This window comes from Lycium barbarum, chromosome 6 (assembly GCF_019175385.1).
Source record: "Lycium barbarum isolate Lr01 chromosome 6, ASM1917538v2, whole genome shotgun sequence".
NCBI classification, from domain to species: domain Eukaryota; kingdom Viridiplantae; phylum Streptophyta; class Magnoliopsida; order Solanales; family Solanaceae; genus Lycium; species Lycium barbarum.
In genome coordinates, this window is record NC_083342.1 from 132,222,041 (window position 1) to 132,244,489 (window position 22,449).

Consider the following 22,449-nt stretch of genomic DNA (forward strand, 5'->3'; position numbering starts at 1 on the left):
GGAATTGCTTGGGATTGTACTTTTCAAAGTTATATTAAAGTTAGAATCCATAAGTTATTAAAGTTAGAATTGTTATTGAGAATTCAAAGTTAAAATTGGTTAGGATTGTGCTTTTCAAGGTTAGAATGTTAAGTTATAATATTTCTATAACCTCAAAACTAAAACGTAGACTTTATTTGGCTAGATTTACTTTTCAATTTTTAGAATTGGTTGGGATTGTGCTTTTCAAAGTTATATTGAAGTTATAATCCATAAGTTGTTAAAGTTAAAATCCATAAGTTATTAAAGTTAGAATTGTTATTGAGAATTGAAAGTTAGAATTGGTTGGTGTTGTGCTTTCTTAAATTATTGTTAAATTTGTGAAAAAATGTAAACTTTATATATATATATATATATATATTTGCTTGAGATTGTGCTAATTTTTATGTTCATTTTCAATGTATTTGTGTTAGCTTAGTTAGAATTGGTTGGGATTGTGCTTTTCCAAGTTATATTAAAGTTAGAATCTATAAGTTATTAAATTAGAATTGTTATTGAGAATTCAAAGTTAGAATTGACTGTGATTGTGTTTTTCAAAGTTAGAATGTTAAGTTATAATATTTCTATAACCTCAAAACTAAAATGTAGACTTTATTTGGCTAGATTTACTTTTTAATTTTTAGAATTGGTTGGGATTGTGTTTTTCAAAGTTATATTGAAGTTATAATCCATAAGTTGTTAAAGTTAGAATCCATAAGTTATTAAAGTTAGAATTGTTATTGAGAATTGAAAGTTAGAATTAGTTGGGATTGTGCTTTTAAAAGTTATATTAAAGTTAGAATCCATAAGTTATTAAAGCTAGTTTTGTTATTGAGAATTCAAAGTTAGAATTGGTTGGGATTGTGCTTTTAAAAGTTATATTAAAGTTAGAATCCATAAGTTATTAAAGTTAGAATTGTTATTGAGAATTCAAAGTTAGAATTGGTTGGGATTGTGTTTTCTTAAGTTATATTTTAAGTTAGAATTCTTAAGTTAAAATATATTTCTATAACCTCAATAATTTGTGGGTATATTTTTGTAGATGGATCGTATGTGAATGTATAATATAAATAATAGTGATCGTGTGGGTGTACACAATGAATTTGTTGACAAGTTTACACACATGCAATGTCACTTCACCCTTTTCAAAATGAAGGGGTAATTAGGTGTGCTTGTTCTCGTTACCGGTGTAAGAAGTATTTAAAACCGGAAGCGGTTATGGTTCATTTATATAGTCGTGGGGCTTATGTTTTAGTTTGGATTTCATAATGGACTTATGTTTTATGCTTTATGGAACTAGTTAATGGTACTTTTGGTTGGACATTTAAATATTTTTGAACTTTGAAGGTCTATTTAGATCGTATCTAATGTGTTTAGCTAGTGTTTGATGTGTTTGATTGTTACTTAGGGTGATTTTATGTGTTGTAGCTCTTTTAGAATTGATTTGGAGCATTTTAATGCTAGTTTTGAGCAGCTTTTGGTACTGATTTCTGTGCAGGTGTGGCTGCAGAAAATGCATGAATTGCATGCAGGAAATTTTCCAGAAAACCGACGCAGTCCGTCGGTTTTTTGGAAATTAATTTTGGAAATTTTCCGGAAAACCGACTCAGTCCGTCGGTTTTCCGGAAATTAATTCTTAAATTTTATGAAAAAACCGACGCACTGTGTCGATTTTTTATTTAAAATAAAAAAATTTAAATAAAAAACCGACGCAGTGCGTCGGTTTTTTCATAAAATATATATTATTTTTTTATTTTTTAAAATTATTGGATAAAACCCGACGGATCACGTAACCGAAGCAGTCCGTCGGAAAAAACCGACGTGGTCCGTCGGTTTCCAAAAAGCGAGGCTATGTAAACCGATGGACCGTAAAGGGTCGGTTTCCCGTAGGTTTCATTAAAAAAAACCGACGCGGTCCGTCGGTTTTCGTCGTCGATTTTTCCCGTTTTTTTAGTAGTGTATAATAGAGTAATAAAATGAAGTATAGAAGCAAAGAAATATGATAACATAAAAGTGGAATACATGTGTACAGGTGGCAAACCAAGTATAATAATACATGTAGCCTAACATGATTAATTTGGTTACTCACTTAGTTAGTCTTTATGGTTTCTATATTTTGCAAAGAATCCCGCGATTCTCCTTAATAACGTTCAAATCCACTCCTCAAAGAGAAAATGTACACGGTCGTCGCAATATAATTTAGCCAACTATGAGTTGGGGTCGATCCCACAAGGAACAATATACTAGGCGATTTAAACAAGTAAGGAATTATCACCAACTAAGCTAAGCCAAACACTTTTTCAATATTTGATTTTTGATTAAAAAACTAACAAAGATAAAACTAACTAGAAAGCGGGTAAAATGATCAATGGCCACAAGTTTGGATATAAAGGAAATTACGCTCAAGTAACGATCCAATGTATTTCACGATTTTACAACTAAGAGCGGGTTTATGTTAATAGATAATGATTTCTAAAATCACATTGAAAGTCTTCCAACCAAATCAATGAATTTCACTCTAAACTTTTCCAAGACTTAGAGTGTGATATTAGGCACAATCAATTTAACCTCAAGTAACTATCCTCTTCCGAGCTCAAGTTATTAGATAGGTTTAATGACCTAAATTCTTGTTAATTAGTCTTTCCCAACCTAGATTTCCTATTCCGAGATCAATCAAAGTAAATGGGCGAGTCTTAGGGTTAGCTACTCCCTTAAGAATCATTCAAAACGAGACTAATTAAAGAAACAAAGACCCACTTCATTAGAAATAAAAATCATTCAATACATAAGCAAAACAAGAGTTTCAATCCAAACTTTAACAATGTATACTTCCATAAACAAAGTTCAAGTATAGAAATGAAATACTACACACTTAGATATTCATTACAAAGCAAGAAATTAAAGAAATGAAGTAATGGTTCAAGAAAGTGCTCAACCAAATCTTCAACTTCAAAGTGTGGTGTAAACCCTAGCCTCCAATAACTTGTGATTTATGCCAAAGATGAGTTTTACAAACCCTAGCATTCTATTTATAGCATTGCCAAAACGGGAACAAATTGTGGACAAAAATACCCTGCGTGCACAACATGCTACTCGCATATGGTGTCGCGTGTTCAACCTGCGAGTCGCATGTTGTGCATAACTATAGCATGTTGTGCAAGCAACTGTGGTGCAGCACATGCTGCAGCAAGTGCTGCTCGCAGGCACAACATGCTACTCGCATGTGGTGTCGCAGGTGCTGCACCAACTATCTTCAATTGCTTATATCTCTGTCAGCACATGTTGCAGCAAGTGCTGCTCGCATGCACAACATGCTACTTACATGTGCTGCATTTCAGTTATTTTTTGCTCCATTTTGCTCCGTTATGCTCTCCGGGCATATTATCCTACAAAACGACTTAAATACACGAAAAGTAACACCAAAAGTGCTTGAAGAGTCACAAAAGTTTAAGGAATTAGCATCGAATATCGCGTAATTTCATGGCACATCACTCCTTAGTGAGTCTCCATTCTTTTCCTCTTATTTTTTCCTTTAAATTCTCAATTGTTGTGAAAATTTGTCTTATTTTGGTTATGTCCACCTCTTTTTATATTTAGTGAGTTGACAATTCAAATATCCTACATGTCAAGTTTGTAATCACAAGATTCAAAGGATATTTTATTATATTATACACATTTTTAATTTAGAACCACAAGATTCAAAAGTCTATTTTTATTTTTTAAACTCCGTGTCTAGTCAAATGAAGTGGACCCACAACTGAAAAAAATGAAGTGGACCCACAACTAAAAAAAAGGAAAGAAACCAAGTACAATTGAAATAAGTCCAAATTTAGTGTACAACTCAAATAGCTTTTTGTATAATTTGTTGTTGTTGTTGTGTTCGTCCCTCTTGGACACTTATATATATTAGAAAATTATGAAACAAAGTTGAAGTGGCATAGATAATATTGATTGGGATACAAATTAAATGCTAGGGTCACACGTAGATAGGGATAGAGATGATGGCAATTTTATGGAAAGGCACGTGCTAACAGTGAAAAGGCAGAAGGATACAAAAGTATTTATAGAAAACGATAAAGGATATGAAAGTAATGAAAAATTGGAATGTCTTTTAAATGAAACACAAAGTACAAGTTTTCTTGCATGTGTTTGTCCTCTTATCCCATTTATATATAGTAGAAATATACTTAAGTTAAAAATATACTTGAAAATAAAAAGTATACAATCTATATTACATATACTACACTTATAAGCATAGGTATATATGAAACTTATATATATTATAATTATAATTTAATAATAATAATAATAATATATATATATATATATATATATATATATATATATAACTGGGCGATTACGGTTCGAGATTTTCAACCGGATAACTGGCCCCGGTTAACCGGCAACCGGCCGGTTGGGCCAACCGGTGCAGGAACCGAGCCGGGCTACCCGGTTGACAGGTTTAAATTTGGTCCGTCACATCAAATCATATAAAATACATGAGTATTTCATTGTCACGATGACACTTTTCTCACTTACTACTAGCAACGTATACTATTATATATCCACTTTTCCACATAATAATTACTACTGTTATATTCTTTTTATTTATAGCTAGATAGCAATCATGAAACTCAAAGAAACATGAAAAGGATATCAATGGACCGGGGCTCGTCTCGGTATATGATGGTTTTTTATTTTCTCTCAAATTAAAGATGGTATCGTTATCCAACCATATTGTGCACTAAAGTTTGTCAAATCACTTTGTATAGGGTGATGATGATTCATACTATAACAAAAACGCCTAAAGATTTGTGCATCATACAAGTGTTATACAAAGCGGCCATTAGGTCTCAAGTCTTAAGTACCCTTAATCCTCCGGCTTCGGAACTTCCACTCAATGCGAATTCAAATTAGTTAAGTGATACTGAAGCTGGTTAAGTGGAAAAAAAAACATCACTTTTTAAGTTGGTACAAGTCTATTTCTTGGACTGGTTTGGTTATTTATTTCTCTTGAACATCCTAGCTAGGTGCAAAGAATGGAGCATTATATTAATCTCCCTTTTTCCCTTTCATCTTAGTTAATGGAGCAGTATTAATCTAAAAAGATTCTAAAGATCAAATAAGTGTCTAAAAAATTGCCTCAAAGCTTTTGCAATCTCCGAAGGGACATGGTATATTCAGAACGAAGTGCCTCTTCACCAAAAAGTAACTTAAATTAATGCCAACATTTAATCACTATGCTTGTCAGCTAGCTAACTCAATCAATGAGAATCTTCTACTAATCGAATGATCAGATTCTGATGCACTTTTTAGTTCGAGTGGTTCAACTGAACCAAGCACTTTATACACAATCATAGATCAACAACAACACACCCAATATAATCCCATTAGAGCGGGGTATGGAAAAAATAGACTGTATGCATACCTTACCTTTATGGCCCTACCTTGTGACGGGTAGAGAGGCCGTTGCCGATAAATAGATATATATGTAAAAATCATTAAAATTTTAATAATTAATAATATTAAATTTTAAATTCATAATTATAAAAGTGCAACCGACTCACTAGTACTGATCACAACAATAATTCTTCAAATTTTAAACCCTGTATCCGTCTCTGCCAATAATATTTCATTGTCCGAAAACACATAAGCAATTTCATTATCTAACATAAACCAACGTTGATGTGTGTACGGCTAATATTATTATAATCAAAATGCACTTTTGTTTTCCTTGTAACACTCGATACGTTGGTTTAATATATCGTTTAATTTGTTTATTGCCAACGCGATAGATGGATAAGACTGTCAATAAATTATTATTGCCAACATGATATTAGTATAGTAAACGGTCTCATTCACCCAACAAGTTGAAACCATTCACATCTCATCTCTCGTCAATCTATCTTCCAAACTCGTACTAGATGCTCCTACATTATTTGAGAGAGAAATTAAAACAAAAAAATTATTTTTTAATTTATTTATATTTATTACTCTACCCAACCCATCCCCAATTATTTCCCAAACCAAAACCCACCCAAATATTACCCGACCCAACCATGGATTAAATTATCATACACAGAAATTGGGGAATAAATTAAAAGCCCTAAATTAGAAAAGGAGAAACAATTTCGCTATTTTCGAGCCCTAAAATATCATACACCGTAACTAGTTGAAAAATGAGAGAATTTGAAACTTGTGTTCTTTTAATTTGGGTCGGGTAATGGGATGAATATAGGAAAATGGAGTTTTGTTTGAGACTTGGGTCATATTTGTTTTGTTTGTAATTCGGGTCGGGTTTATTATTAAAGAAATTAATTTTGGACGGGGAGGGGGAATAAAATGGAGCTTTGGAATTGACACGTGGAAGATTCCCATTGGTTAGAAACTATTTTTTGGAACTCTTACGCGCCTAAAATATTTGGTCACACGCGAGTGTCCACGTCAATCTTAAGGGGATAAAATATTACGATTTTAATAGTTTAGAGGGGTGATAGGACCAAAAATTAAGTAAGATGTGTCGTAGCAAAAACGCTGAGTGAGGGGATAAGGATGCCTTATCCCTTTAAAAATATCTTTCTATGTTCTACAAACATGGACGTATCTTGGAAACCATAAATAGAACAGGTACTAAATTGGACCAAAGAGAAAGTAAAGACGCGGAAAATAAAAAGAGGAGAAGAAACAGAGAGACAATTAATACATCTGATATATACATTCGACAAACAAAATGGTGATTCAAAGGTTGGAAATGTGTATTGGATTGGTGAAATTGGTGTTAGAGTTCGTTGTTGTGTTTGTAGAAGCAGTTGGTTCTGTTATCTCAGCCGAAGACAATTCATCTTCGTCCGATAGGAACTCTGTTGCTACAATAGTACCGTACATCGGCCTTCTTCCATAATTTTGTCTTTTCTTTTACTTACTGATCCGACTTATTCAAATTTCATGACAAACTTCCGTCTTTTTGAATTCACGAAGAAACCAAGTAGTTAGAGAAGGAATTAATGCAGGCAAGGAGTCATGACAACTGCAGTTTGGCTTTTTTCTCGTCACGAGGCTTTGTAAAATGTAAAGTCATCGGCTTCAAAATAGCTTTATTGGTAAAGAGGTGTTAAGAGTTTAATAGTTTCTTTTCTGTGTTGTAAGTTTTGGTTAAGTTATTTTATCTGATGTACTGATTTGTTGTGAGCTTATTATTAGTGTTGGCAGCTTTGAGTGCGATCATTCCTACAAGCTTCTTGTTAAGCGCTAGCTAAATACATCTTTCCGCTCAATTTGCTTTTCACGTGACACGTATACAGTGGCAAAATGATCATTTGGAGATGAAATGCCATTTTCAGCACCAAAAATTTAATTTTGCGATATGTATTTTTTGGGCAACCAACACATAGTTTAATAACTTTGCTGTTACAAAAAAATATATTTGTATACGGGTAAACCGATGACACAGGCACGCTCGGTTTCTCGTCGTCATGATTATGCTCGGTCACAATATGACCGTCTCACCAGGAACGAGACTTCGAGCCCGGGCCAGGATGAGGCGATAAAGGAAGGGCGATTAACTGCCATTAGTGGGAGACCAAAATATCCGTCCTCACCCGGATATTTCGGCGTCGATCTTGGCAATACATCTGTCACCAGATTTACTTGCTTTATTTAGAATTGTACTAGGGTTGAAACTCCTCTACTATATAAAGAAAAGGTCATCATTCATGAAAGGGGTTGGCAATAGCAAGGAGAGAAATAGTTTACATCAACAATCATAAGAATCTTATTAAATCAGTTCTCATATGTTCTTAAGTTCATTTTTATTATACCTCGTGAGGACTTGTAACAAAAGGGTATCGACCTCGGTTTCTATACCCGAGGCCATACGTATTTAACATTTGGTTAGATCTGCTTCTTTGTTCATTTTCTTGACATATCTCGTTATTTAATCTTGAATTGAATTTAGCCACATATCTTTGGAATCACGTACAAGTTCTACGTTTTAAGGTTAAACAATATTATGTGTTTACTTTGGTGTAAATATTGGTCGGTAAATTTTTTTATGGTAAATCCCTATGGCACATATTGTAGTGCTTAGTGCATGCCTCTATGTATCTTCTTCACTCACCTTTGTAGTTTTTTTTCCTTTTTATATAGTCAGCCGTTCCATATATATTGGAAGGTTTTATCTTTTGACTTGAAAGGTTTGTATCCTTGTTTGTCCTTTTTTCATGAAAGTGGTCAAATATGATAGTTAGATTTCCAATGTTTAAGCTCTGTGATAAAATTCTCAATTTGCTAGACTTTTTATTGAAACATTTGGAGTTCATCAAGCATTAGAGTACTACGGTCAACGCCGCAAGAGTCTTCCCTGTTGTTTTTTCAAGATGAATATCTTTGAATAAGAATATATATTTAATTATAAAGATATTGTTTTTAAATTTAAACACGGGACAATTAGGGATGTTTGTTTTTGCAACATCTTAATGTGTCTAATTTATCTTTATTTGAAAATGAGTAAATATAACATTCAAATACAAGAATAAATAAATACTCCTACCATTTTTACAGAATTTTCTTTATTTATTATAAATACTGGTTATTTTATACACTCTAAATGCTATTAGTAGTAGTTAGTTGATAGTGATGGTCCAGGTTGGGGGATATATACTAGTAGTGAGATGATTTCTGGTGGTGCTTGTGGTGGATAGAGGTGGTTAAATGATTATGCAGTGATAACCGATGATAATAATACGGAGTGATGGTTCTTCAGTAGTAACTAGCCATAACTTTGGGGCTTGGTCTTGAAAGACGGATCGGGGAGGTAATTGTTGGTGACAATAATGGTTAACGGTACTGAGATATTTGATAAGGGTGGACGTGCGCGGTAAAAAGTGATGATGGGCTGGCTAGTCATTAAGATCAATTACATGATTCTTTATTTACATTTCAACCAAATATTCTCCAAACGGCTAACAAAATTCTGGCTTTCCTAAAATATTAACCATTATTATTATGTGTCTAAACTCTCAAATCGTTCTCCGCAAACCAATACCAAACTCCTCTATATATCCCGCCCAATCCAATATGTGCACCCAAAGTTATTTGTGGTTTGGTTTTAATTAAGAATAATTAAAACACATTAAAATATGTCACTCTGTTATTCATCCATACCAAAAAAAAAATAAAAAAAAATGTCACTCTGCTATTCAAATAAATCAAATCACAAAACATAAAAAGAAGTTTTATCAGTTAATGCTTATTTTTATATTTACCCAACAAGAGAAATGAAAGTCCAATCGTTATTGTAACTACTCTGCTGGGAATGACCTTTCCTTTGCTCAAAATTGTAGACCAAACAAAATTCTGATGGAGCAATTCCCCTTACTATTATAAGTTAACTAGTGAAGTAGCCCGCGCTTCGCGCGGTACAACTACGACATTAATATGTAAAGGATATAACTGATCTAATTATAAATTTTCTCAAAATTATTTAAAAGTTATAATATTCTTTTTTTTTGGTTTCTCGTCGAGTGTTCGGTATTTATATTGGAGTTTGATTAAGCTGCGTAAGGCCCCATTCGGGGAAAAGCGCTCCCTAGCAAGGATTTTTTTCATATCCAGAGCTCGAACCTGAAACTCTGCTTAAGGGAGGAGCACTCTATCGGCTACCCCACATCTTTTGGTGGTATAATATTCTTTATTAAAAAGTAGATTTAGATGAACTGAGTTTTTTCCGTTATCAAATTTTTTAAAATAGAGAAATGAAAAAGTATACGTACATATAAGTTTTATAGACATTTTTTTATCTAAAAACTTTTGTTGGCTTCAGATCTAAAAGATCAAATTTAACATTTTATGTTAATTTATTTTTTGACACTTACTTTTATATTTTTCTCTATTTTTCATTCTAAACTAATAATAACAACAACAAAAGAAGAATGAAAGGTAAAAATAAAGTAAAACTGAAAAAATATAATATGAAATTCACTGAGTCAAATCGTAAGAATCTCGTATATATTTAGTCCTATCAGTTTTCCTTTTATTTTTTCTCTATGTTTTTCATTTTCCTTCTTAATTCCCTACCCGCTCATTTTCCATAAAAATGTCAAATTTGTCTATGCCCAAGTGGAGGAGAGCAATGTAAATTCAATATATAATTACAATTATTTTATTGCATATACAAAAATACTTCTTAAACAATTCAACACTCAAAAATATTTGAGTTTTCATTATTCATTTATATCTCTCACACCAGAACATGTTTGTCGATTGTCACCGTGGGATACTCTTGTTGTCTTGTACTTTTAGTTTATAACAATTTTGAGAATACAATTATTTGGATTAGTTTCTTAAACAAAACTAAAAAGTTTAAGTTTTTATTTATTTATTTCAATTAAATATTTTTAGAAGATAAAATCATAAATAATCACTATTCTATTAAACCATCACTTAAACCTAAAATATTAAAACTTATCACCTATGACAGAACAAAGAAATTATTTCAGCAAAATATATGTACTACCAAATTAAATGGTCTGATTGTGATTTTAGTTTTTCAAAGAGCGACGGAGTATTTTGGAAAAAGAATAACTACTAATAGTTAAAGGATACACCATAATGATTGAAATAAGCAGATTTTACAACCTTCCATTGCTACAACCACCTTTTATCTTCCTTCTTCCTTTTGAACATTAAATTACCGCAAATCTACATAAAGACGAAAATGAAGTATGGAATTGCATTTGTGACTATTTGAGATTATAACATTACACAAACGACTTCGTATTTACCTTGTCTCTTCCGTCTATATTTTACTTCTGCTTGAATTACCTAAGAACTCAAGGAAACTTCTTCATCCTATAAGCGGACAAAATAGAAAAAAAAATCGGGTACATAATATTAATTTTGATAAATGGTAGAAGAAAATCGAAGCATATTTAATTGAATCATAGTTCCTATACTTTTGCTAGAGCATGGAACGGGGAAAAAATGCAACAATCAAAATTTGCAATAGCACAAAAAATAAACAGAAAGATCTGTAATAAAACAAATCAAACTAATTATATTACAAACAAAACAACAATGTAGGGAAACAAAATAATCCAGCAGAAAATAATATTACTCCCTCAAATCGTTGGCAGAATTAAAGAACAAAATATGACTCTATCATATGCAAGAATTTAATTGGATGAACAAAATGCAAGTGGAAGATCATTTGCAACGTTCTTTTGTCCAACTTAAATAGCAGAAGAATTGATCTTATGCTCTATTGATTAAGAATTAAAAAAGAAAACAGTTACAATGACAGCTAACGAAAACAAACGGATAGAGAGGTGGAGGTAAAGGTGTATTAAAATAATTAAGAGAATTAAGAGAGTGGGTTTTGAATTATTTAGTAGATAGCATATTGATTTTAAAATGAAAGAAAATCCAAAAAAATGAGAGAAAAGATAAATAGCATTCTAGGCCATAGAGAGGTGCCACATCACCTTGTCTATGCCTAGCTTTATATTATATATAGATTTCTTAAGTGGTCACTCAAATTAATAAATTATGTAGTAAAATTACTTTTTTTCAATCATAATAAAATTAAATCATCTAACTAAAGGCAGTCTCCCAAAAATTCTTAAGTGATGTTTTTAAAAAGCGTGGGCGTAAGGCGAGACGACGTTTTACATATGCCTCGGCGAGACGTAAGCCCCGTAGGTATTTAATTTTAGTATTTTATAAATTAATAAAATAAACATATAAATAAAAATACATTAAAATTATATAAAAAAAAATACAACAAAATTAGTAGGAAAATGTATATATCTATTATCAACATGGTAACATTTGTACGAACCATTAAAAATAATTTTGAAAACGTGAATGACGTAAAGATGCATCACACCAATAATATGACTATGATGAAGCATATTAGAGTTGTAAAAATGATACTCTATCCTACTAGTAGTCCAAAAATAAACATGAGAATAATATAAAATTATTGTTTTAGAACCTAAAACTAAATAACAAATTAATACTCATTATAATACACATATCCCAGAATAGAGTCTTCAAAATTTTATCCAAACTAGAGTGATACCAAAAGAAATTCCAACTAAAAAATTTCTTCAAAAAGATAAATTGAAGAATGTTAAAAAAATCTTGAAGAAAATAAAGCATAAGGAAGGAAAATGCAAGCATGGAGGCATATATAGTAAGAATCGGAGGACATAGCTATTTGTTTTGTAGTTTGCACTTTGCACTTTGCTTACAAAAGCCTAAAGTGTATCTGTTACTTCGTACAACAAAGAGAAAATATTTTGAAATTAGGATAAACAATTAGAAAAAACTTTTCACTTTTTGAGACTTTTAGTTTGAGAATTTACTATGAGTTAATTTTTGGATATATATATATATATATATATATATTTTTTTTTTTAGATTACTACGCAATTTTTCTCAAATTTGAAAAAAAAATCTTGGGGATTACGCCCCAGACGAACGTCCAGAATGTTGGGGCTTACGCCTAGACGAACGCCCAGAATGTTGGGCCCCGCATATACGCCACGGGGAGTTTTTGGTACGCCTCGCCAACATCCTTTAAAACACTGTAATATCATATATCCTTTAAAACACTGTAATATCATATATCAAATTAAATAATGGCTAATTAGTTGGCATGCCATGTATGAAGGACCTGGACCAATTTTTTTCCCATACTCAACCATTGATATCCGACCGGTTTCCCATACCTGGGTTAAATAAGTTCTCCGCCTCTGCTACGAGGACAACACAGGGTCAAGCCCAGCCTTGATCCGTCTAAAAGGAATTCATATATCTTCTTAACCCGATTGAGAAGAAAGGACAACTGGATCTGCCTCTCCTATTACATTTACATTCGTTTTTATCATGATCAATCCACGTCCTAACGTAGTGCCTAGCTTACAAAGCTAGCTTACTAAAACCCTTCCCCCTTTAATTTTTCCTTTTTCCCCTTTTGTCTTAGTTTATGATCAGTACTAGTCTAAAAAGATTCTAAAGATCAAATTAAAATGTCTATAAATTTACTCAAAGCACTTGCAACCTCTGAAGAGACATAGTATATCCAGAACTAAATGCCTCTTCATCAAAAAGTAACTTAAACAATGGCAACATGTACAGTGTTATTCTAAAAGCTCAGATTAGGTGAAAACTAATCACAGTGCTTGTCAACTAGCTAACTCAATCAGCGAGAATCTTCTACTCCCTCAGGATAAAAAAAAAAAAAAAAAAAAGTCTACTTAGCCATTTGCACACCCTTAAGAAAATACTAACTCCTAGACAAAAATAAGTAATTTGACTAAACTATTCCTAATTAAATAAGCATTGGAATTTGATCATATAACACTTAATAGAGACAAATTTGAAAAAATAATGTTAATTCTTTCTTGATTTGATAAGTGAACACTTTTTTTGATAAAAAAAAAAAGGCTAATTAGACATTTTTTTGATCCGGAGGGAGTACTAATTAATCTAATGATACTGCATTAATGTCCTAAAACACATAACAAACTGTTTCATTATTTAAGGTAGACCAACCTTGATGTTTGTACGGCTAATTCTTTTTATTTATCAACAAACCCTTTTATTTCCTTGTAATGCGACTTTGGTTTATTATATACCGTTACTTTATTGCCAACATGATAGATGGATAAGGTTGTCAATAATAGTCAAGGGTCTCATTCACCCACAAGTTAAACCATTGATCACATCTCATCTCGTCAATCTTATCTTCCAAACTTGTCCTTGACAGTTGATATATAGTACAGTACAATAATTACACTTTTGATCCCTTAATTATTGATAATTATGATTTTGATCTTTATAATATTACTTTGATATAAGCACATCCAATCTTAACCAAAATGTGTACATTTGGTCCCTTGATAGAAAATATGGGATATATAAACTATATTTACGATTATATTACCTTCAAATATGAAGTAACAATACAAATTTAGTATAACAGATCAGTAATTCAATAGTTTAGCGCTTATTAATTCATTATATTTGTGAAAATGCACAAGCGTACGTAGATGGATCAAAAGTACAAAATAACCTGCTAAAAACTACCGAGCAGGGGTAAAATTACGATAAGTAGTTACATAATTTCGAGTGTAATTAGACAATGAAAAATCAGACAACATCGACATACTCGCCCGCAGTGATTGAGTGATAGACTGATCGATAACGGAAATAAGAAAGAAACTTTACGACAATTTTTTCTTTAACTGACCTAGCTCCATCTGAGAATACCACAGGGGGGGGGGGGGGGAGGGGCAATAGGGCTATGTGAACGCGACTTTCACTGAGAGAAAGATGTACTAATGAGTTTAACAAAAAAATGTAGGACCATAATCAAAATTTTAATATTCCAGGGACGTCTAAAAGTGAAAGCCTATGTATTATTTGAGAGAGAACTTGAAACAAAATCGATGGTTGTTCAATGTCATTATTGCTATAAGTGTAGTGTTTATTTTATGTTCCCCCGTCTCTTGGGGGTTTCCAAAACTCAAAGTTATCTAAAGATTTCTTTGTTCTTCAAAGTCATGGTTGTTTCTCCGAAACTATAAATAGAACAGGTGCTAAATTGGACTAAAGAGAAAGTAAAGACGCGGAAAATAAAAAGAGCTAGAAGAAGAAACGGAGAATATATTTGACAATATATTATACTATATGGTGATTCAAAGGTTGGAAATGTGCATAGAAATTGTGAAACTTGTGTTTGAGTTCGTTGTGGTATTTATACGAGCAGTTGGTACTGTTATCTCACAAAATGATTCATCATCTTTGTCCGACAGCAACTATGTTGCTACAACGCCCTACATCGGCCTTTTTCCTTAAACTGTTTTTCTATTTTTTTCCGATATTCCAGACCTACTGGTCCGACTAATTAATGCGTGCAAGGAACATTGACAACTGTACTTTAGTTTTTTTCCCCTTTTCTTTTTCTCACTGAGAGGAGCTTTTGTAAATTGTAAAATTACTTCAGAAACGCTTCCTTGGGAGAGAAATCATGTAGAGTTTAATTTCTTGATTTTCCTTTTTAATTTTGTAATTTTGAGTTAATGATTTACATTTGATGTGATTTTTTGTGCGTTTAATTATGTTGGCAGCTTTGGAGTTTGATCCTCCACTCTAGCTTTCTCGTTAATTAAGATAATATTCGGTTCAGTTTGCTCTTTGGGTTTCCTTTTTTTTTTTTTTCTTTCCCTGGGGTTATTTGAATTCTAACGAAGTAATTCCCAAAACCATGCACTTCGCTTTAATCCTTTCATGTATTTTCTTTTTCTTTGTTTTTGGTATTTATTTTAGTATTCCTTTCGACCAATTGATGATTAAGGTCGTTGGTAGTTACATGTCTAGCCAGTCTTATCCCACATGAACAAATTAGGATTTTTTTTTTCAGTAACAAATAAGGAATTGACAACTGCAAAGATTAAGTTTTCCTTTTCACGAAAAGAACACTTATTTACTCTTAGTTACAACTTACAAATCATCTTTAGGTTGTTGGTGGATGCATCATACCTAGCGAAGATAACGTCTAAATTTTCATATAATTAAAATCATCCTTATGAGCAAATGAGCAGAAAAGAAGAAGAAAAAGACAAAAATATGATCATATTTACTCTTAATGTTACATATTTTCAAAATTACGGTGTGCCAAAAATAATGAGATGGTGGCATTTGAAGAATTTGGTTATCTAATTTTTGGATATTCAAGAAATAACTTATAATGTCCTATATGAAACTCAATGTCGCTATTTGTATCTGTATATAGATGGTGAAGAAGAACTGAGGAAACCCATGTGTCCATAAATAATAGAGATAGTACAACTAATTTTTTCGAAAAAATATATGCCTAAATAGATTTTTGGTAAAACTATATCTGACTTTTATGACCATTTCAATTAGTAAGAATTACAGTTGAGATTAAAAACATTTTTTCTTTAAAACATGTGGGGATAACTTTTTGTTGATATTCAGTTGCATTTTCTCTTTTTTCCTCAATCGGATTAAAAAAAAAAAGGGAGAGAAAATAAAACCTTTGTTTTCCCTTGAAAGGAAAACGGAAGAGGGCCAAATATACCACTGTACTATGAGAAAAGGTTCAAATATACCCCTCGTTATATTTTGAGTCTAAATATACCCCTCGTTATACTTTGGGTCCAAATATACCCCTGTACTATGAGAAAAGGTTCAAATATACCCCTTTTCCGTTAAAACCGTCCAAGGTGGACATCTAATCCTACGTGGCACTGACATTTGATGAGGTGAATGTTACGTGACAGGCTACCTCAGCCCCTAACCCATTTTACCCCTCCACCACTAAATTTGCTTACTGCTACTTATTTTAAGTTACTGATGGTCAGATTCATCATTCATGAGTAAGAAAAATTTACTATCGTCAATGCGTTATAACAAAACTGTTGTTCTTAATACAATGGTGGAATTGGACAAGATGTTTTAGTCCGTGACTAATAATGCATGCTCGAGGCGAGACTATTTTGGAAAATAAATCACACTTTTCCTTCTCAGTTAAGAGGACATTAGGTTAGTTCTCATTTTACTGGAGTTTCTTTTCCTTTCAAGTTATTTTTTTCTGATCAAATTTGAAGAGTCATGAAAACAAAATCGGGTCGACAAACACGTGAGGATTCGGCAATCAAGGAGAAATGCTAGTGCACGCCTAAATTTCATTACTTTGCCTCGACCTTAACACTTTTTTGGAAATTAACAGATTTTTATTAATCACCAAAGTGTTGCTTTACATAACCTGAGCGCACCACATCCCGGTTGCTCATCGCATATCTCCTATGGTTCCTACCAAATACTTAACTCCTATAAAGAACAAATAGTATAAAAAAAGGTTCCTATTTCGTCTAACTCGTATGCATATATGGGTCTGTATCATATGTATTAACATTTCTGTCGTACTCTTCTTGTTTTGAAATACCCGACAGTTTCTTTCACACCAGATTTCATAAACCACGCTTGCAAAACAAGCCTTTAGTAACATATTTTTAGCTCTCTTCTGCTTGCTGTGTTGCTGTACCCACTGCCATTCCAGTGCACATGCTAAAATACTTCGTTTCCAGCCCAACCAGTTCAGTATCTGCTGCCAGACCTCCTGTGAGTATGTGCATTCGAAAAAAAGATGGTCCAAGGTCTCCAGTTGGTTGTCGCAGAGTACACAGGTTCCATTGATGCCCATTCCCTATTTCAATAGTAGGTCTTTGGTACGTATTCTGCCCAGGAGTGTTAGCCAGAGAATAAACACATGTTTCGGACAAGCTACATTGTGGCACACTAGTCCTCTCCATGGTACTATCGTGATATCCCCCCGCAGCATCTTATATGCATTTTGAATCTGAAATTTGTCCCTGCTAAATAGTGTTTAGTTGCTTGTAAGCACTGGCCAGAATTTCCTCATGTGAAATATCTTCCTGATCATCCACGAGGCCTGTTTAGGCACCCCCATTGCCAGCCAATCTTGATTTTTGATATAATATGTATGCACCCATGTGATCCAGAGTTTCTCCTTCTGTTGACTAAGGGCCCATAATAGCTTGCATATGGCTGATTGATTCCATACCTTAAGATTGATGAAGTTCAAACCCCCTGTATCCTTTGGAAGGCATACTTTTCCCACGCGACCAGTGCCCGCTTTGATATGGTGGCCTCTCCTGTCCATAGGTAGCTTTGGCATGTTGCCTCTATGAGCTTGATCACTTTTTGAGGTAGGAGAAAGAGTTGGGACCAATATGCTTGAATGCCAAACAGGACTGATCTAATCATCTGGACTCTGCCTGCGTAAGACAGTCCTTTAGCCATTCATGATGTGATTCTTGCTGTGATCTTATCTACCAACAGTTGACATTGAGCTACAGTGAGCTTCTTTGTAGATAATGGCACTCCTAGATACTTGAAAGGTAGTTCACCTATCTCGTACCCAAGTACAGAAATAATTGCATCCTTTGTATCATTGTTAACCCCCCCAAAGTAAACTTGACTCTTTTGTATATTTGCTTCAGACCTGATGCCTCAGAGAACATATCAAATCTGTCCCTTAGCAGTTGGACAGACCCGACATCTCCTCTTGTAAACATGAGGAGATCGTCCGCAAAGCATAAGTGAGTAATCCCCAGTCTTTGGCACCTCGGATGATAGTTAAAATCAGGTTCCTCTTTTAGTGTGCCAAGGCATCTGTTCAAGTATTCCATCAGAAGGACAAACAAGTAGGGGGACATGGGGTCCCCCTGTCTCAATCCTCTTCTGGCCACCATGTTGTCTGATAAGATACCATTAATTTGAAAGCTGTAACTGACAGTTTGCACACATAACATGATCCATCTCACCATCTGCGCAGGAAATCCCAGTTCTATCAGTATTTGCTGGATGAAGCACCACTCAACTGAGTCATAAGCCTTTTGGATATCCACTTTTATCATACATCGTGGGGGATATGTTTCCTTGTGTACCCCTTGACCAGCTCATGAATAAGTAAGATGTTATCAGATATGACTCTCCCTGGTATGAACGCTGACTGGTTTGTTCCTACCAGTCCATCTATCACCCCTTTGATTCTATTTGAAATCACCTTTGCAATTATCTTGTACATGGTAGAACAACAAGCAATAGGCCTAAAGTCCCTAACTGTCTCAGGTTGAGAATTTTTGGGAATCAAAGTCACAACAGTGTTGTTTATTACTCTGAGGAGTTTATTTTCCTAGAAGAATTCCTGCACAGCCGTGCACACCTCTTCTTGAATTATATTCCATGCCTTCTTGAAAAAACAAGAGTTGAAGCCATCAATCCCGGGTGCTTTATTTTCATCAATGTCAAATAATGCTCTCTTAATCTCCTCTTGAGTGACAAGTGCGCATAGCTCTCGTTGTTGTGTTAGAGTTAGTTTAGGTCCCTTCCTCATAACTCTGGCATCAATAGCAGGTAAACGATCTAATTGAGAGCCAAGCAGTCCCTTATAAAACTTCAATATCTCATTTTCTATCTCCTCATGTTTCACCAGATTTCTTCCTGCTCCATCTTTCAACACTGATATACTATTTAAGCTAGACCGTGCCTTCATGCATGTAAAAAAATACCTGTTATTTCCATCGCCTGAGTTAATCCAATGTGCCTTCGATTTTTGCTTTAAAATCTTCTCCTGAAGTTCTGACCATCGTTGCAGGTCTGCTAAGGCTTCTTTCTCTTGTTGTACTACTTCCGGATGCGCCCCAAGTTGCATTTTTTGGGTCACTTGTGTCTGAGTGACCTGCAGCCGTTCTCTTGCCTCTTGTACTCTCCTGTCAATGCTTCCCACACGATTGTGCATTAATTTCTTTAGAGGCTCTTTGCATAACTTGAGATTTTGCCACACTCTATACATGGCATTTCCTTGCATTTGTGTACCCCAAATGGCACCCACTGTGTGCAGAAACTCCTCATGATCAGCAAGGCTATTTAGAAATTGAAATGGCCTTTTGGCACCCCCTGTAAGTCTATGGTGCTCAATGTGGATGGGAGAATGATCTGAGAAGTTGTTCTCTCTAAACTGGGCAGTGAGATGTCCATGCTGTATAACCCATGCATTATTACAGAGTGCTCTATCAATGGTACTCCATACATGTCCATTTGACCATGTGTACAGCCTTCCAGACGCCTTCATATTTGCAAGGTTCAAAGTATCTACCACATGCTGTAAGTCCCTTGTTTCATGAGCTGCAACCCCTTGGCCACCTATTCTATCCGTACAAGAAAGTGGAGTATTATAGTCTCCACATATGCACCAAGGTGCAGTGATGTTTGGCCCTAGTCTTAGCAGCCCCTCCCATAAGCTTTTCCTTTCCTCAATCGTGTTCTTACCATAGACCAAAGTAAGATAACAATGGAAATTAGTGGCCCTATCGTTTAATTTTGCATGTATATATTGAGCATGCACCTCCTCTATATTTATCACTATATCAGCAGCCTTCTAAAGCAACCATATTCTCCCATTATCCGCTTCAGAGTAGTTATGTGCGTAACTCCACCCTTGTGCTATCTGTGCGACACTTTTATTAAAATTATGCTGCTTCACTTTAGTTTCTAAAATTCCCGCAAGATTAATCTTGTGTTTATTGAGATAATTCCGTAGTTCCTTTTGTCTGAAGGGTCTATTCATTCCCCTCACATTCCATATGAGCCAATTCATTAACACACTTGTTTGTTCCTCCCATCAGGAGGTTCTTCTGCCCACTCAAGTCCCACATTATCCTTGTTGCTCACTCGCAGTATTGGATTTGTTCTAACCAGTGTAGCATATGATGTTGTGCCAGGTCCCTCTATATTTTGCATTGCATTGGTTATCCTTTCCTGAGTGGTACTCGTTCCTCTCTGTGATGTTAGCTGAGTTCGCTGCTGCTGTCCCTTATGAGTCTGCTGCTGCTGTCCCTTTGTGGCATCTGAATTTGCCTCTGCAGGGGTTGGGTCCAGCGTAGTCACCTTACTTGTACCAGTAGTTGTAGCTAACTGCTTGGCATGTTCTATTACTTTGGTTGCTGCATCAGTTTGAACTGGTTTGGTATTCCATTGTTTTCCATTGTCCCTTGGCCTTCCTCTGAAGCCTTGTATATGTCCATGTTGTGGTTTGCCTTCCTCAAGTTTGCATTCATGCCCATATCGAAGGCACGTTTTGCAAAAGATGGGTTTCCAATCATATTCCACATCTTGCTTAAAGACTCTTCCATTTGGATCAACCACTTCAATTTCACTGGGCAGGTCTTGTGTGACATTCATCTCAATTAGAACTGTAGCATAGGTAACCTTATTTTGTCGTGTCGTGCATTCATATGCGTACAAGGGAATGCCTAGACGACTTGCAAATTTACTCAATGTAGCTGGTTCCCAGCAGTTCAGAGGAAGATGGGGATATCGCACCCAAATTGGCATCGTGTGGGGAAGATCCTGCTTGAAATCAAAATCCGAGGTCCAACCTTTCAAAATAATGGGTCTGTTGTTGATAGAGTACGACCCAGCATATAGAATCTCATCCCTATCATCTTTACTTTGGAATTTAACAATAAAGAAGCCATCGTCATGCCTATACAAAATCGGATCTGCAACAGAGTTCCAAAATTTAGCAATGTAATTTGCCATATAAGAATACAATGGGTTTCCCCCCACCACATACACCACCAATGCATTCTGCCACTCATTTGTCTTCTTTTCCAGCTCCACGTCTTCCAACACCACCATAGGTTTTCCATTAATGATCGTGGGAGGTATGTAAGTCAGTGGAAGTCCCGACGTTGCCGTGCGGTTCTTCGCGAACAAGCTAGCCCAGTTGTTCCTTCCACCCTCCTCATCTGCATATTCCTCAGGTGGAAGGTCCTTCTGTTCCTTCTCCATCGTCGTCCCTTCTAATAGCACAGCATTAGGTTCCACACTCTGCCCTGTATGCAGTGGTGGGCTCGTAGACCCCATTTCTACCACCGGAGGAATTGGTACAGAAACCACCGTCGCCGCCGGAGTTCTATTTAGGTTTTTAGTTGCGCTTTCTCCTTCCCCCACTGCCGGCGATTTGAGTGTAGCCCCCTTTCCATTTGACTCTTCTCTGTGTCGATCTGGTGCTACAGCTGGTAGGAGTTCCATCAGGTCCTTTCTAGGTCGTCCCCGACCTCTTTTTGCCATGGATTGAGATCGTGGTGCACGTTTGCAAATAGGGCTAATCGTGCGCCGAGAGCTTTTCCGCTAGAGAGAGAAAGTTTGTTATGGATTCGCCTCGACCTTAACACTACTGCAAGCAAATTGTATTACAACATCCACATTACAAATAATTAAAATCCTCCACCTGAAACTGAGTAATTTGAGTTAGTGAATTTAGTGGCAATGGTGGTGAAGGGGAAGGAAATTTTAGTGGTAGAGGTGAGGGGTAAAATGGGTTAGGGGCGTTGAGGTGGCATGTAGGGCTGTGTGTTAGAACCCGTATTTTTGTACAGTGGAATAATCTGGATTAATTACGATAAGTTAGGGACAAAATTATTTCGGGATACAAAGTCGGGATTCTTGACCTTCGATTTTATTTTGAGATATAAGTTGTGCATGAATTTATTGGTATGGATCAATTAGGAAAAATTTGGGACCAAAAGTGATAAAATTAGAAGTGGAAAGTCATCCACAAATTCCATGTGGTGCCCACACAATTTGGTGTCATCTTTTAAGTGGTCCAACTCATTTAATGTGGGCCAAGGGACAACAATGCACTTCATATTAGTTAAAAGATGACCATGTATTCATCTTTCTCACTTCCCACAAAAAAAAAAATATCTAAAAGTTGAAGGAGAAAACCCCCAACCTCACGGCCAAGTTGAAAAAAAAATCAAGATCAATTCTAGCCTTCCAAAAATTATTTCTTTGGCACAAATCAACTAT

General features: G+C 34.8%; 1 protein-coding gene across 1 annotated transcript; it reads right to left on the reverse strand.

The window, feature by feature from the left end:
• Positions 1-18,766: 18,766 nt before the first annotated feature.
• LOC132644699 (uncharacterized) lies at positions 18,767-21,708 on the reverse strand. The gene is made up of 2 exons (XM_060361302.1): positions 20,239-21,708; positions 18,767-20,011 (listed from the first exon to the last, which is right to left on the reverse strand). The coding sequence occupies exons 1-2, from the start codon at positions 21,706-21,708 to the stop codon at positions 18,767-18,769; spliced, it is 2,715 nt and encodes a 904-aa protein (XP_060217285.1).
• Positions 21,709-22,449: the final 741 nt, after the last annotated feature.